Source organism: Penaeus vannamei, chromosome 6 (assembly GCF_042767895.1).
Source record: "Penaeus vannamei isolate JL-2024 chromosome 6, ASM4276789v1, whole genome shotgun sequence".
Classification (NCBI taxonomy): Eukaryota; Metazoa; Arthropoda; class Malacostraca; order Decapoda; family Penaeidae; genus Penaeus; species Penaeus vannamei.
The window spans coordinates 29318456-29330669 of record NC_091554.1 but is presented as its reverse complement, the minus strand read 5'-3'; the positions used below and the strand labels follow the sequence as shown (position 1 = coordinate 29330669).

The 12214-nt window shown below is 33.8% G+C and overlaps 1 protein-coding gene across 1 annotated transcript in view; it reads left to right on the top strand.

Moving 5' to 3' along the window:
* The window catches only part of Rab40 (RAS oncogene family member Rab40), a 24130-nt gene extending 15422 nt beyond the window's left edge, over positions 1 to 8708 (top strand). The window contains exons 2-5 of the mRNA XM_070122808.1: positions 280 to 473; positions 4242 to 4464; positions 4655 to 4797; positions 8222 to 8708. Of these exons, the coding sequence (XP_069978909.1) occupies positions 280 to 473; positions 4242 to 4464; positions 4655 to 4797; positions 8222 to 8320 (659 nt within the window). The 3' untranslated portion in view covers positions 8321 to 8708. The remainder of the gene's footprint in view (positions 1 to 279; positions 474 to 4241; positions 4465 to 4654; positions 4798 to 8221) is intronic.
* Positions 8709 to 12214: the final 3506 nt, after the last annotated feature.

The following is a 12214-nucleotide window of genomic DNA, read 5'->3' as shown; positions in this document are numbered from 1 at the left end:
ATGTAGAAAAGTAGGTTTGTAAAGCTAAGGTAATACTAGTCTTTTGTGTCCTGGGATCCCTAGACAGCCTTGTGTTATAAATATTGGTCAGGTCAGCTGACCAATAAAAATAATGTAGCTGGCCAGACTTTGTTGAGGCTGTCTAGGATCCCAGGACAGAGATGACTAGTGTAACCTTAGCTTAAGGAGCTAGAGAGGGAGAGAAATAGGTAGAGAATTGCCTAGAATATATGATTTATTATTCATGCAGTATTCTAATTCTTAAAATTCAATTTACAGGACACAAGACGACCACAATCCTGCTGGACGGGAAGAGGGTCAAGTTACAGCTGTGGGATACATCCGGCCAAGGAAGATTCTGCACCATTATAAGATCTTACTCTCGAGGTGCCCAGGGCATCCTCCTTGTGTATGATATCACCAACAAATGGTCATTTGAGGGCTTAGATCGATGGATGAAGGAAATTCAGGAGGTGAGAAACTTTTACTGTATTTATTTACTATTCGTAAATAAAAGTAATTGATAATTTTTTTGTCAGATGCAAGTGTTCTTTCTCTTTAACAGGGACAGACGTCAGAAAAGTAGCCAAAAATGCAAGACTTTGATGATATTGGACTTTTTAGTGTATTACCCTTGAAAGATCTTCTCAATGTTTACCTAGGCCCTCATGATATTTTTAGGGTGTTTAACTTCATGGAAGTAACCCTCTAAAGATGGTTTTGAGTTATCTTCACAATATACTTTGAGTGGTTATTTAAAAGAAACATTTGGTACAAATATTGACTGTACATAATTCTGCATATGCTGGATTTTTTTTGTGTAATTCTGAATATTTAAGAGAGTGGGATGGGATTACCCCTTCCCCCCCAAAAAAAAGTCCAGATAAAATCTTGGAAAAACTTCAATTTCTCTATGAACAGATTTAGTGTTATTTTCACTTTGAAGAATCACTAGACATTTAAGATTTTAAGTTTTGTTCCTGCCAAATTTTCTTTAAAATGTGCTTACTGTATTACTTTGAGGGGATATTTTGAAGAATATTTTGTTATGAATATTACATTTTTGTAATCCTCCATATGCTGAGGCTATTCTTTAGTGATCCTAGATATACTGAATAATGATAAGAAGAGAGATGATGATAATGGTAATAATAGTAACAGTAGTAGTTGTAGTAGTAGTAATGGTACTAATAGTAGTGATGATGATGAAGATAAAAAAGTAGTTGACTCTAACCATATCCTATCAACATATATTTTTTATCAAAATGAATGTGGTATGAAAAAGATTGTAGCACATTACATTGTTTAGATAAGTACTGCCATTACACAAGGTGCTTTCGGTAAAGCTAACATTAACCCGTTTGACTTGGTAGTGTCATGGAAATCATGTTGCTGAAAACACAGGTAATGGGTTATATAAGTAGCCAACATCCTGGGTGTGTGGCACGTAGGCTGGGCATGCATGAACACCCTTGAGCAGTGACAAGACTCTGTCTCCCCTTTGCAAAATTCATTTGTTTAAACTTTTTTAGCTTTATCGCCATTTTCCAATGTCCATATTTGTCTTTAGATTTGCTTTATCCAGATGGTAAAAACTTCTTTTCCTTGCACACACTCCATATTATCTCTCTATGTAGTAAATGGAACATTTGGTTAGTTGTCATATATCTCATTTTTTCGTAATTTTCAATTTTACGTATAGAACCTGCACCACCAGTCACAGCTGCCAGGAATATGGTGCACAGCATGGAAATGGCATCCTTCCTGGAGCCAGTGCTCTTCCAGTCACTGCTTATGCATGTTAATATTCCACATTCATTTATCAACTTGGCCAAGTGTCAAATCACACTTCAAGAGGTTTGTGCACTTGTGGTGAGTCATTTCCGTCACCCTGGCCTTCGCTCATGATGGCAAATTAGTGTCACCTAACCTGTGGCCATTTTGCCTGATGATGGCATGTTCACGTCACCTGCCCCTCGACTAGTTTTTCCATGACGTGACCACAATGTCATTTGGGTCCAATGGGTTAATTTTTGGAATTTCAAAATTTGCTAATTTTGGAGTCTATTACATAATGCCATGTTTCATGGCATGTTAGACATGGGTATACTAGATGTATCCCCATTCCAGTAGGGTGTATAAAAAGTACCTGTGGGAAACCCACCTCCCTATACAATGCTTTTTCAAAAAAAAAAAAAAAAAAAAAAAAGGGAAGGGGAAGAAATTGTGCCTTATATGCTGTCATATAAGGCAATATACATAGGTCTGGAATGTATGAAAAAGAAACTTTGAGATTTCAAAGGGAGGATAAATATTCTGGACTTTCAAATTCTTTATTAAAAAGAGAAGAAAAAATTCCACTGTGAGATTGGTCCCCCTAATAGCTAAAGACTGGAAACTGCAGGAATCTTCATTGGTTAACTAACTGTAGTTAAGTATAAAACTGTTAACTTTCCTTATTTTGAAATTAAAATAAGATTCAAAGTTCTAGGATGAAAGGAAAAGAGTCCAACTAACGTGTGACTACAACCACTTTAAAACAACATAAGGAATGGGTAATAAACAGAAAGTATTTTTCAAGAAAAGAACTGAAAACTGAACTGTAATTCTGGAATTTCTCTCAAATGATTAGTTAAATGGTTTTGTGATGAATATAACGTTATTGCTCAGTGGGGATCACCATTACTTTGCCTTTTTGATTGAGATATTGTAAATCTACAAGATTATAAGCATTTAATTGTGCAATCAGTTATTTGATCCTCTTATTCGTAAGCTTCTGAGATAAGGGATGCCTCCTGCAACCTGCAGGTTGCTCACCTTCATATCGAAGGAAGGCCTCTCCGCTTAATATTGTCATATGTAAGATCAGACACACCTACCTGCCTGTTGCTGTACTTGTCTTGGCATTTTCTTGACAGTGTCTACAGTTAGTTTTAGATGAACCCAGCTGACTTCTACTCCAGCATAACCTGTGTTGACAATATGCCTGATGGGCTCTGCTGGTGAGGTAGGCATGTTCCTTCATGGATGCTGTTTTTCCCAAGGATAGCAGGATGTCCGTGGATGGGATTTTGCCACTTAACAACTTTCCCATAACGGTGTGAACCCTCGTGGCACAGTATCTATCTTGGCCTCTTCGTATAACTTTGTTGTGATGGTCACTCCTTTGTGAAGAAATGCTGGACATTTCTCAGCTTCATAGCCGCCTGGTACAATGATAAGTATGACAGGCTTTGTGAATGATATTTCACTCCTTAAATGTTCTGTAATATAACAAGAAATGAGACTCATGGCTGAAAGGAACACTGAAACATGACAACCAGGTTTTGTGAGGGCACCTTGCACAACACACCGTGATGTAGTGTCTGCCCAACATTGAGTAGCCCCATTATACAAGTTTGCATCCTTTTGTCCAGGTCATACTGTCCTGACATCCTAGAGACTACACCATCCTTTACATTTCTGGAAATCCCCAGACATTTATAAGATTTAAATAAAAAACTAATTAACATCTCTGCAGGCCTACCCTAAATTCAACTTTTGCACAAAATATAACAATTATATCCCATCCTAAAAAAAAAAAAAAATAAAAAAAAAAAAAAAAAAAAAAAAAAAAAAAAAAAAAAAATGAAATAGGAAAAAAATAAGAAGATATTGAAACATACCTAACAAACTATGCATCAAGGTGTGCATACTGACTTGGAGAAGGAAATGAAATCAAAACAGTACTTGTATATAATTAAATTTAACTAACTACCTTTGCTAATAGTAGGTACTATTATGAATAATTAGATTGAATATCAAGTGAAAGAGGAGTTGATGACATATTTTTAAAAACACTGAAAAGTGTTTGTAGAACAGAAATTTTGTGTAGATGTATGGAAGCAGGTATGTAATTAGTTCATCTAATGGTAGAAGGAAAGGATTAGAACAGTTATGCTCAGTTTTATTTTAATGACCTACTCGTATATTAATATTATGTGTGCTACTTACATGTAAGCTATTTTTGTATATACAAGTCCAAAATTGATTGTTTTACATGTTACATTATATGTGAATTGACAGCAATGTGTGATATATATGGCTTTTATTTATTATTTTGTGTTATTATTCTAAAAATGGTATTCAGATTGTTTTTTTATTTATTTCAAAAGCATATTTACAGGTTTAAAGATTTGTGTAAATTACTGCAAAGGCATACAAAAAAATTAGTTGTCACTAATCTTTTGTATTTTTTACAGCATGCTCCTGGTGTGCCGAAGGTATTGATTGGGAACCGACTTCACCTAGCTTTCAAGAGGCAGGTGAGCCAAAGCCAAGCAGAACAATATGCAGCCAAAAACCACATGAATCTATTTGAAGTTAGTCCACTGTGTGACTTCAATATTGTGGAAAGTTTTACAGAACTCTCACGGTTGGCTTTAAAACGGAATGGTATGGAGAGACTCTGGAGAGCGAATAAAGGTGAGAATATTGGGAAAATGAGACAAAAAGTTCTTGTTGGTAATCATAGATTTGAATGTTAATTTTTCTAATGGAAAAGAAAGTTTAAAGTATTTAAACTAACTGCTGAGTTTTTGTGATTTACATGTGAATTATATTAGTGTACAAGAAAAGAAAAAGAATCATTCTTATGTAAGCCATCTATTTACAGTGTTAACGCTCCAAGAACTTTGCAGTAGAGCCATAGTTGCAACAACAACTGTGTATGGTATTGAACACTTGCCACTACCACACTCAATCAAGTCACACCTCAAAAGCTATACCATCCATAATCATGCTACAAGACTCAGACAGGTAGGATTATGATTGCAGATTTACTTATTTATTCCTTGATTTTGAAATTATGGTATGTTAAATTTCATTTTTAAAGATACAAAAAAAATAAGGTATTGATAATTTTTTCTGTGGTCTTGAGTGTTTTCTCTTCTTTATGCAAGAAAAATTCTTCAGGAATCAGGAGAACATGAAAGTGCCTTCTGAATTATGTATATATTGGTCTTATTTTTATGATTTGTTTATTTTTTATTTCCAGAGATCTTTTCATAGGGTCTCTTGGTCTTCAATTTTTAGTTTATATTTTGTTGATATATTTACCTCCTGGATCTGGGTGCTTCGCTACCTGCATGTAGCCCAAAATCTGGGTATTAGACTTACTTGAGTAGCCACTCTGATGAGTAGTAGTAGTAGTAGCTGGTGGGCAGGTGGCACATGAACATTCATGTGTGGTAATAAGAATCCATGCCTCCCCTTTGCAATATCTATATTTGTCATTTTATATGCTGTATTCAGATGGTAAAAAAAAACTGTTTCCCTTCCACAGACTCCATAGCATCTCTCTAATTGTTCCATAACTCATTACAGAAATGATAACAATAAGTAACAGTTTGTTATTTTTATAATTTTCATGTTTTTATTTTTTTTATTTTTTGTAATTTTCTGCAATACAACCAGTGCTGCTGGCCATGGCATGCAGGAATAGGATCCTGATCATGGAATTAGCTTCCTCCCAGGAGCTGGTGCTTTTCCAGTCATGGTTCACAGATGGTACAATCCACACTCATTTATTGGTAGAAATAAAGGAAGAGCCCCTTCCTTACTACCCACAGAGCTTATAGCACGACTGGCAAGTTATACCTGTCACCCTGGCCTTCAGCCCAAATTCTTATTCATGTTCCCATCACCTCGGCCCATAGCCAGTTTTTTCCTATGATAACGTCCTCCTATCACCTGCCCCTCAAGCCAAATTTTTTCCGGACGTGATGGTCATGTCATCTGGATTGTAGGAGTTTATAAGTAAAAATGGGAAACATATTTCTCGGATATGACTCAGACTAGTGTTACACAATATCTTATTCTTCCACTGATATACTGCTTATACTGGATACAACTGTTTGATTTGAACATTTTGTCACTATGCTCAACCAAAAATTCAAGCAGATATGCTTACAGATCTGCAAAATGTAATATTAAGACCTGCCCTTCCCTATATGCTTGTAAAACAACCATGAAATGAATAATGATCAGTTAATATAAAATTCATATAAAAACTTGTAACTTAGAAACTTAGAAAAGTCCTTAACAGAGTTAACCTAAAAGGGCATTTTTATTTTGGTTACATAAAAATGTTAGGAGCCAAGAATGATAAAATTTAGTGTATTCATATCTTGGTTTTACGGCCCCCCTTTTAAGGGGAAGAGTTGTTGGTACGATCACGAAATTCGTTATTTGATCCTGCTTACTTTATTTTTTAGCTAGGTCAATATTTTTTTTACACAAAGTGCATGGGTATGTGATACTTGTATACAAGAAATTTGATTAAAAAAGCTGCGTAAATTTTTGCGCAAAAAAAACAAAAACGAGCGAGATGATAGAATTCAAAAATTACGTGATGGTTTCCTTATAGTGAATAGTACTGCAGTTTCCTTCTGATCAGACTTAGTCAACAAATAGGAGTACAAAATGTAGCATTTATGTAAATCTATCTGAAACGACAATGTTTCAGTTACCTTGCAAAAAAGCGCATTTTTTTCGTCCGAAAATCACCATTATTTTTTTCAGTAATAAATGTATTTGGTGGAAATAATGCATGACTTTGCTACAGTTAGTAGATACGAACTGGACGATCATTTTGCAACAAGAATTATTAAAATCGCGTAATTACATACAAAGTTAACATTACTATCATGCGTGAAAATATGATTTTGAGAAAATGGCAGTTTTTGTCATTCATCGTCATTACATCATAAAGGTCATACCAATGATTACCAAATGTGAATATCTACTTAGACAATACCTTGGCCTTTAATATGAGTCCTGTGGTAGAGGGTCAGGCCTTGTTCAGGTAATTTTAGGTCATCTTTATGTCAAGGTTAGGTTAGGTTAGGTGGGAGTGTTCTCTGAAAAGTATACTTTCAGATGTCAAGGCTCCTGGTTCCTCTGTCATTTACATATCCACATGTGTACTCCTGAAAACTTTATCAATCGCACTGTTCTCCCATCCTTGCTGCTGCTGCTTGTCTGCTGAACGCAGCATAAACTATCGTACAGCAGTATCATACCAAAGAAATTCGCAAAACAGCCGAAAAAATGCTGAAAATACAAGAAAAACAAAGCATGAAGCAAAAAGGGGTGTGGCAGCACAAGGGCATTTAAATACCCCAGACCTTTAAACCGCGGAAAGGAGCGTGTTACACATCTGGCAACCGGCGCCCTAGGTGCGTCACATGGTCATGTATCCACACACAAAGTTTGAAAAAATCGTAATTTGTGAACCGTACTGACGACTCTTCCCCTTAACGGACAAAATATAGATCAGCCTTTTTGGTAAGTCATGCAGGCTGCAGTTGTTGATCTGGCAACATTTGATGTGAGCTTCATGAGCTTATCACTTGGTGGAAAGGGCACTTATTTTTTTTGTTCTTGTGACCAAGGTCTAAATAAAGTCAGCTTTCTTCTGCAATTTGGCCAGGTAAAGTGTAGGGGGGAATTGTGATAAATATAATTGGCATTATATTTAGCAAGCATGATTCTTTAAGGACAGACTATTGTAATCAATTGTAATGAGTGGGAAAAGTGGACTCCCAAGTGGTTATTGATAGTATTTCTTTCTTTGCATATTCTAGAATTCAAAGTAGGAATATCATCTCTCATTTGACTTCAAGGATAATCTAAAAAAGTTACTTGATTTACATTCATTATTTGTGCTTTAGGAACTGAAAATCATTTCGGATTGGTAACATGGGCAAAAGATGTTGCTAGTACGGGGGCATGGGTGTGAATGATGCTGTAGGTAGACCCTGCCTGCATGGTATTTTTGCTCTTTTCTCTCTGATTTGGTTATTGATGATAGCCAATATAAACTTAGTGTTGGTAATTTTGGACAATCCGCATTTTCTGTTAAATGGAGGTATGAGTGATGAATGGCAGAACATTTTACTTGTGTTGATGATATGTCAGAAAGAAACAGAAGTATTAAGGAATCACTTTGTAGTAAACATCCATATGTATAGTGTCCTTTTTTTGCCATAATGCATTATTCTGATATAAGGGAAACAAACACTGAGGCTTTTAGATATATCAGAAGTACTTGATAAACATGGGCCTGAAAACCACTAGTGCAAATTCATATGATATGCCGCAAGGTGTATATATATTAATTATGAGTCCTTTGTGTGTTGTTGTTGTTTTTTTGTCTTATATATTTTATTTCTCACAACAGGGGATTCCATTAACTGATAAGCACAAAAAGAAGCACCTGATGATCCCAGGAGACACCACAACATCCTGTGTCAACACTTCCACATGTGTTATCTGCTAGTCACAACTTGGGGTTATCTATTGGTGATTTGCCAAGTCACAGCCTTCTTTAACCTGTCAGCTTGGAGTTAAATGTTATTACCATATCAGCTCACAAGTCACTGTCACCTGCAATTCTTCATTGGCTGTTGTTGTTTGTGTATGATAGGATTTTATGATATAATATAGAAGATTCAGCATTGGCATAACTATATAAAGATAAAGAAATTTATTAATGAAATACTGATTTAGTGTGATAGCACGATGAAAGTTTTGCTATGTCTATCTTTAGCATCTATAAGTATTAAACATGAAATACACATGATGTCATATATACAGTTAGAATTATAATCAGTGTAGTAGCCAATGTCATTTTTGTAATTACCACCATTAAGGTATCACAGATCGTGTTGAAATTGTAGTCCATGTACAGAAGCATTGATGCCTGATATGGCTTATGATTAATCTCATCATTGATATGTGTATCACTCTACAAATTCATAATACACAAGGTAAATTGTTTAGTAGCTGCAAACAGTTTTATGTCTAGATAAAAAGATAATTTTCTAGATGTGGAGCTATTAAATTGTGTAACCAGATTCTGAAATAATTTTTGGTAAGTCTGCATATTGAAGGTTTATTGTGGACATGATGGAATATATTTATTTGAGTTTGAAAATGAAGGTTTTGAAGTTTCATTTTAGATATAAATATATATTTTTTATGATTTGATTAAGATTGCTGGTGACACTGTGTATCATAAAGTTAATGATATAATGATCTGATATGCTAAAATTTAATTTTGTAACATTGTATATTACAGTGATTTTCAGTTGCATGTATGTAATGGAAGATATATTGTAATTGAAGTGTGAAAGAAACCAAAAAATGGAAGGTGAGATATGGCAGTTGATTGGCAATGTTCAAATCAAAGACTCTAAAAGTACTTGTAGTAACATAAGTGAAATTACAAGAAATATGTGGTTTTGGAATACTGAAAGTCTATTTCCTATTACAATATGTGATACAATGATGAAAAAGAGTTGTGCTCAGGTGAGGGGTAAATTCTTCTGAATAGGGAATTGACAACAAAATTTACCAACAGTTGTATGAAAGAGTATGCTGTAGAAAAAAAACAGTAATATGATGCCAATTCAACATGTATTGCATTGATACAAAATGCCCTCCTTGCTTACCTGTAGAATTTGCTGAGACATTGAAAGATAATGATTGCAGTAATTAAAAATACATATATATAACACAGCTTCACTGCACGTTATTTGCATTATTGTATTCATATTTCAGTTTTATTCATAGATGCAAAAAATGGAAGAGAAACATTGTTAATGCATACCTTTGTGTTGTGTTTTTATATTTACATCATGTAAGGCACTTAGTGACTTCAACTTTCTATATTTGTTTTGAAGATGAGTGAAATTTTTGCCTTTAAGTATGAGTTCTACAAAGGATAGAAAGACAGTGAAAGATATTTTTAGTACATTATAATAAGGATACTTAATGATACTTATTAAAAGAGTGAAATTTATAAGGATAGAACATAGGCAAGATTGAGATTATACTTAGATATTAGGATGATATTCCTTTTTTGTTTGTGTTCTTAATTGGCTTCATGTGGCAGCTTTTTCTGTGATTAGTCAGTTATGTTTAAGCTCAGCCTTAATTGTCTGTGAAAAATACTGTTGTTCTACAGGCATTTTGCATGTAATTAATTTATTAATCCATGGGCAATACCTGGAAGAACAAATGTTTTTGTATTTTGTGTTAGGTTTCATAACTCATTTTCCTTTTTAATCTGCTTTTCATAATGACATAACCATTACAGTTTGGCACTAGCTGAGAAAATTCTGTTTTGCAAGATGCAAATATTTGCTCATAAATATTATTTCCTGTTTTGTTAATTTGGTAAGAAGAGTAGCTCTTTCAAAAAAAGAAAAAAAAGAAAAGAAAAAAAAAACTTTTGTTTTTGGATAGTATTTTTTTTTCGCTATATAGTTGTGTTACAAAATCACTCATTCTTTTTACCATTTTATTAGGTCTGGTAGCTTTTCTGTCACGTTTGCTTCTGGGAAATAAAGTAATTTTCTTCTAAACAGTATTATTAGATAAGTAAAGTTTTGAAAATGAAAATTTAGATATTTCAGTTTAGTGTTATTGAAATATCTTATATTCACAAATTAATTATTTTGATTGTTTACAATTCCTAGGGAAGAAATGAAAGAATGAGTATGGTCAAGGTTGTAGGAGAAAGTAAAGAAATTCAGTATTTAATAATAAAGCTTGAAATCAAAGAAAGAGTGAGTATAAAAGCATTTTTGTTTTATAGATTGCTTGAATGTATATGACATAAGAGTTGTGGTATGCAAAATTCAACATTTGTTTAGAAGGAAGATCGTAAAACTGATAGCATAGGGAAGTTCCTGCTAGTTGTGTCTTGGCAAATATCATACTCTGACTTGAGGCAACCCTTCTTACCCCACAACTGTTGTCCAGTCTTTAAATTGCCCTTTAGTGCGTTTGAGCCCTCCTTTATGTCACATTATTAAATATTTATCTACCCATTTTTGCACTGTTTTGAAATGGTTCTCATACTCCAGTACTGTCACTATACTATGCCAATGCGAAATGCTGAACATCTCATTTTACAATTTAATATATGCTCAACAGGAATCAAATTCATCTGTTCAGATCCCTGATTTTGTCTAGTGTCCATGATCAGTTTCTTTTGCAATATGAAGTAAATGTATCAATGTTTCAGGGTAAAAGTTTGCAAGTACAGGCATGAATATAATAAATGGAGTATGTAGTATGAAGGAGGGCATAGAATATCAGATTTGAAGATTAATGAGGATAAATGTTTTTTTATGCAACTGTTAAAATGTATGTATGCAACAGAAATATTAGCATCATTCATCACAAACCAAATATTATGTAACCTGCATTATCATAAAGTTTATGACATCACTGTTTCTTGTTAATGGCATGTTAATGTTTGTAGTTTTTAAGAAAATATTTGAAGATCCTTTATAGCACTTGTTGATGTCACTAGTATTTCTTGAATATTTTCCCTGTTTGTCCAAATGAAAAATGAAAGAAAAAAAATACAGAAGGTAAAAAGGTATGTTCAATCCATTTTTAAGAAAGTCTGAAGAACGTGAAACAATGTTTTGTTAAAGTTTTAACATTTTCTGCATCAGATGATGGTAATGAATATGTCCAGTTATAAGTAGTTATCCATGGAAATTGAGTAGAGGAGCTGTCTTATATATGCTGCAGGTAAGCAGCTATGGTCATCAAAAAGGATGTTGAAAGTGCACCTGAAAATTGTCACTCCACTCTGGTAATGTACAAACTTTTGCCTTCATCTCTGTAGGCTAGGGAATTGTATTGCTGTGATGTATTACCTTCTTGAATGATATGTTAACCAAGTCGGTATGGATGTTTTTGTTTTCTCTTTAATTACTGCCACAATACTCTTCATCTTTTTTTTACTGTTCAAATTGTGTGAAAAATATTTACAGAGTTAGTAATGTACGATTTTCTGGTTTATACAGATGTCATATACATGATGTATTCATTGGGTAAGAATGGTATGCTTCAGTTTATAGTGATTTACTTTTCTTTCTTGGTTTACTGTCAGCACATTCATTTTATTGATTTTTTTGTATTCACTTGAGTCTGCTTTTTGGCTAAAATTATTTTAATGTAGATCGAGCTTGTGGCAAGTAAGAGAATAAGAATAATTCAGTTATTAACATGGATTTTAATAATGTCTTGTGTCTTCTTCATATTTGAAATATCTTGTTTGCTACAATATTTTCCTAAGCATTGCAGGTAATACAACTTAATTTTATTGTATTCATTTAAAGACTTCTCCTCAATTAGTCATTACTCATAC